The 890-nt window shown below is 50.9% G+C and overlaps 1 protein-coding gene across 1 annotated transcript in view; it reads right to left on the reverse strand.

Annotated features, from left to right (window-relative positions):
* EMH_0018340 (uncharacterized protein) overlaps nt 1-890 on the reverse strand; it is a gene marked incomplete at both ends in the record, with an annotated part of 7,245 nt that overhangs the window by 5,193 nt on the left and 1,162 nt on the right. Inside the window, 2 exons of the mRNA XM_013501110.1 lie at nt 239-392; nt 583-668. Of these exons, the coding sequence (XP_013356564.1) occupies nt 239-392; nt 583-668 (240 nt within the window). The remainder of the gene's footprint in view (nt 1-238; nt 393-582; nt 669-890) is intronic.

Here is an 890-nt window from a genome sequence, read left to right on the forward strand (position 1 = left end):
GCTGCACCGACAGAGAAAAAGCACACGAGGTGGTCTTGCCACTCAACTGCTTTTAACTCGTAGCTCTTGAGCGTCAGGGCTGAAGCCTCAGTGCTAAGCCGTAAGACCGAAACCCCCAGTCTTTAACCGACAGCATCCTCAACAAGTATTTACTGGACCCCAGTAAACTCCCATAAGCCCTAAACGCTCCAGAAAGCTCGCACCAAGTCTGACACTTGCTGTACCGTGAAAAGCTCACTCAGTGCGACGACTAGGGCGGAGATGGAAGCAGCGCCGGAGACGAGGACGGTGTTCAGGTTGACTCCGAAGACCAGCAGCATCGCAACGAGAGTTGCCACCCACAAAACAACTGAAATCATCCGCCGAACTGTCTTGCAAATGCTGGCCTGACTCTGTACATACAACGCACAAACTAGCACAGCTCGCCTTAAGCCCACATTCTAACCCTCAATTCCCTGCTTCCATCGTTCAAAACCACACAGGGAAACCCAACGCCCTCTATACCGCAACCTCGACAATGCTGCAACTCCACTTAGGTCGTAATAATAAAAGCTGGTAGAGCCTCTATTTTCAGCGATTTACCGTCAGGGACTTGAGAAGAGCTTTCCGCATTTTGTAGATGGAGACGACAGCCCTCTTAAACATCGGCTGGTTTATTTTCCCGTGTCCTGCACAAACCATGGGCAAGCAAAGGCATTCACGCAGCCTTCAACCACAGCGCGAAGCAGAGTAGGAGGTATGCAAATAAATGAGCGAAGGAAAAAGACGCTGGTAGGCAATTAAACAAATGGTTGCTCAACCGGATAGCAGCGAAACGAGTGACCAAACAAACATGAGAGCAGGCGCCAAGCAACAAAGCCCCGGCAGCTCCGATACCGCGTGTTGAAGTT

The sequence above is a fragment of the Eimeria mitis genome, genomic scaffold (assembly GCF_000499745.2).
Source record: "Eimeria mitis Houghton genomic scaffold, Emh_scaff633, whole genome shotgun sequence".
Classification (NCBI taxonomy): Eukaryota; Apicomplexa; class Conoidasida; order Eucoccidiorida; family Eimeriidae; genus Eimeria; species Eimeria mitis.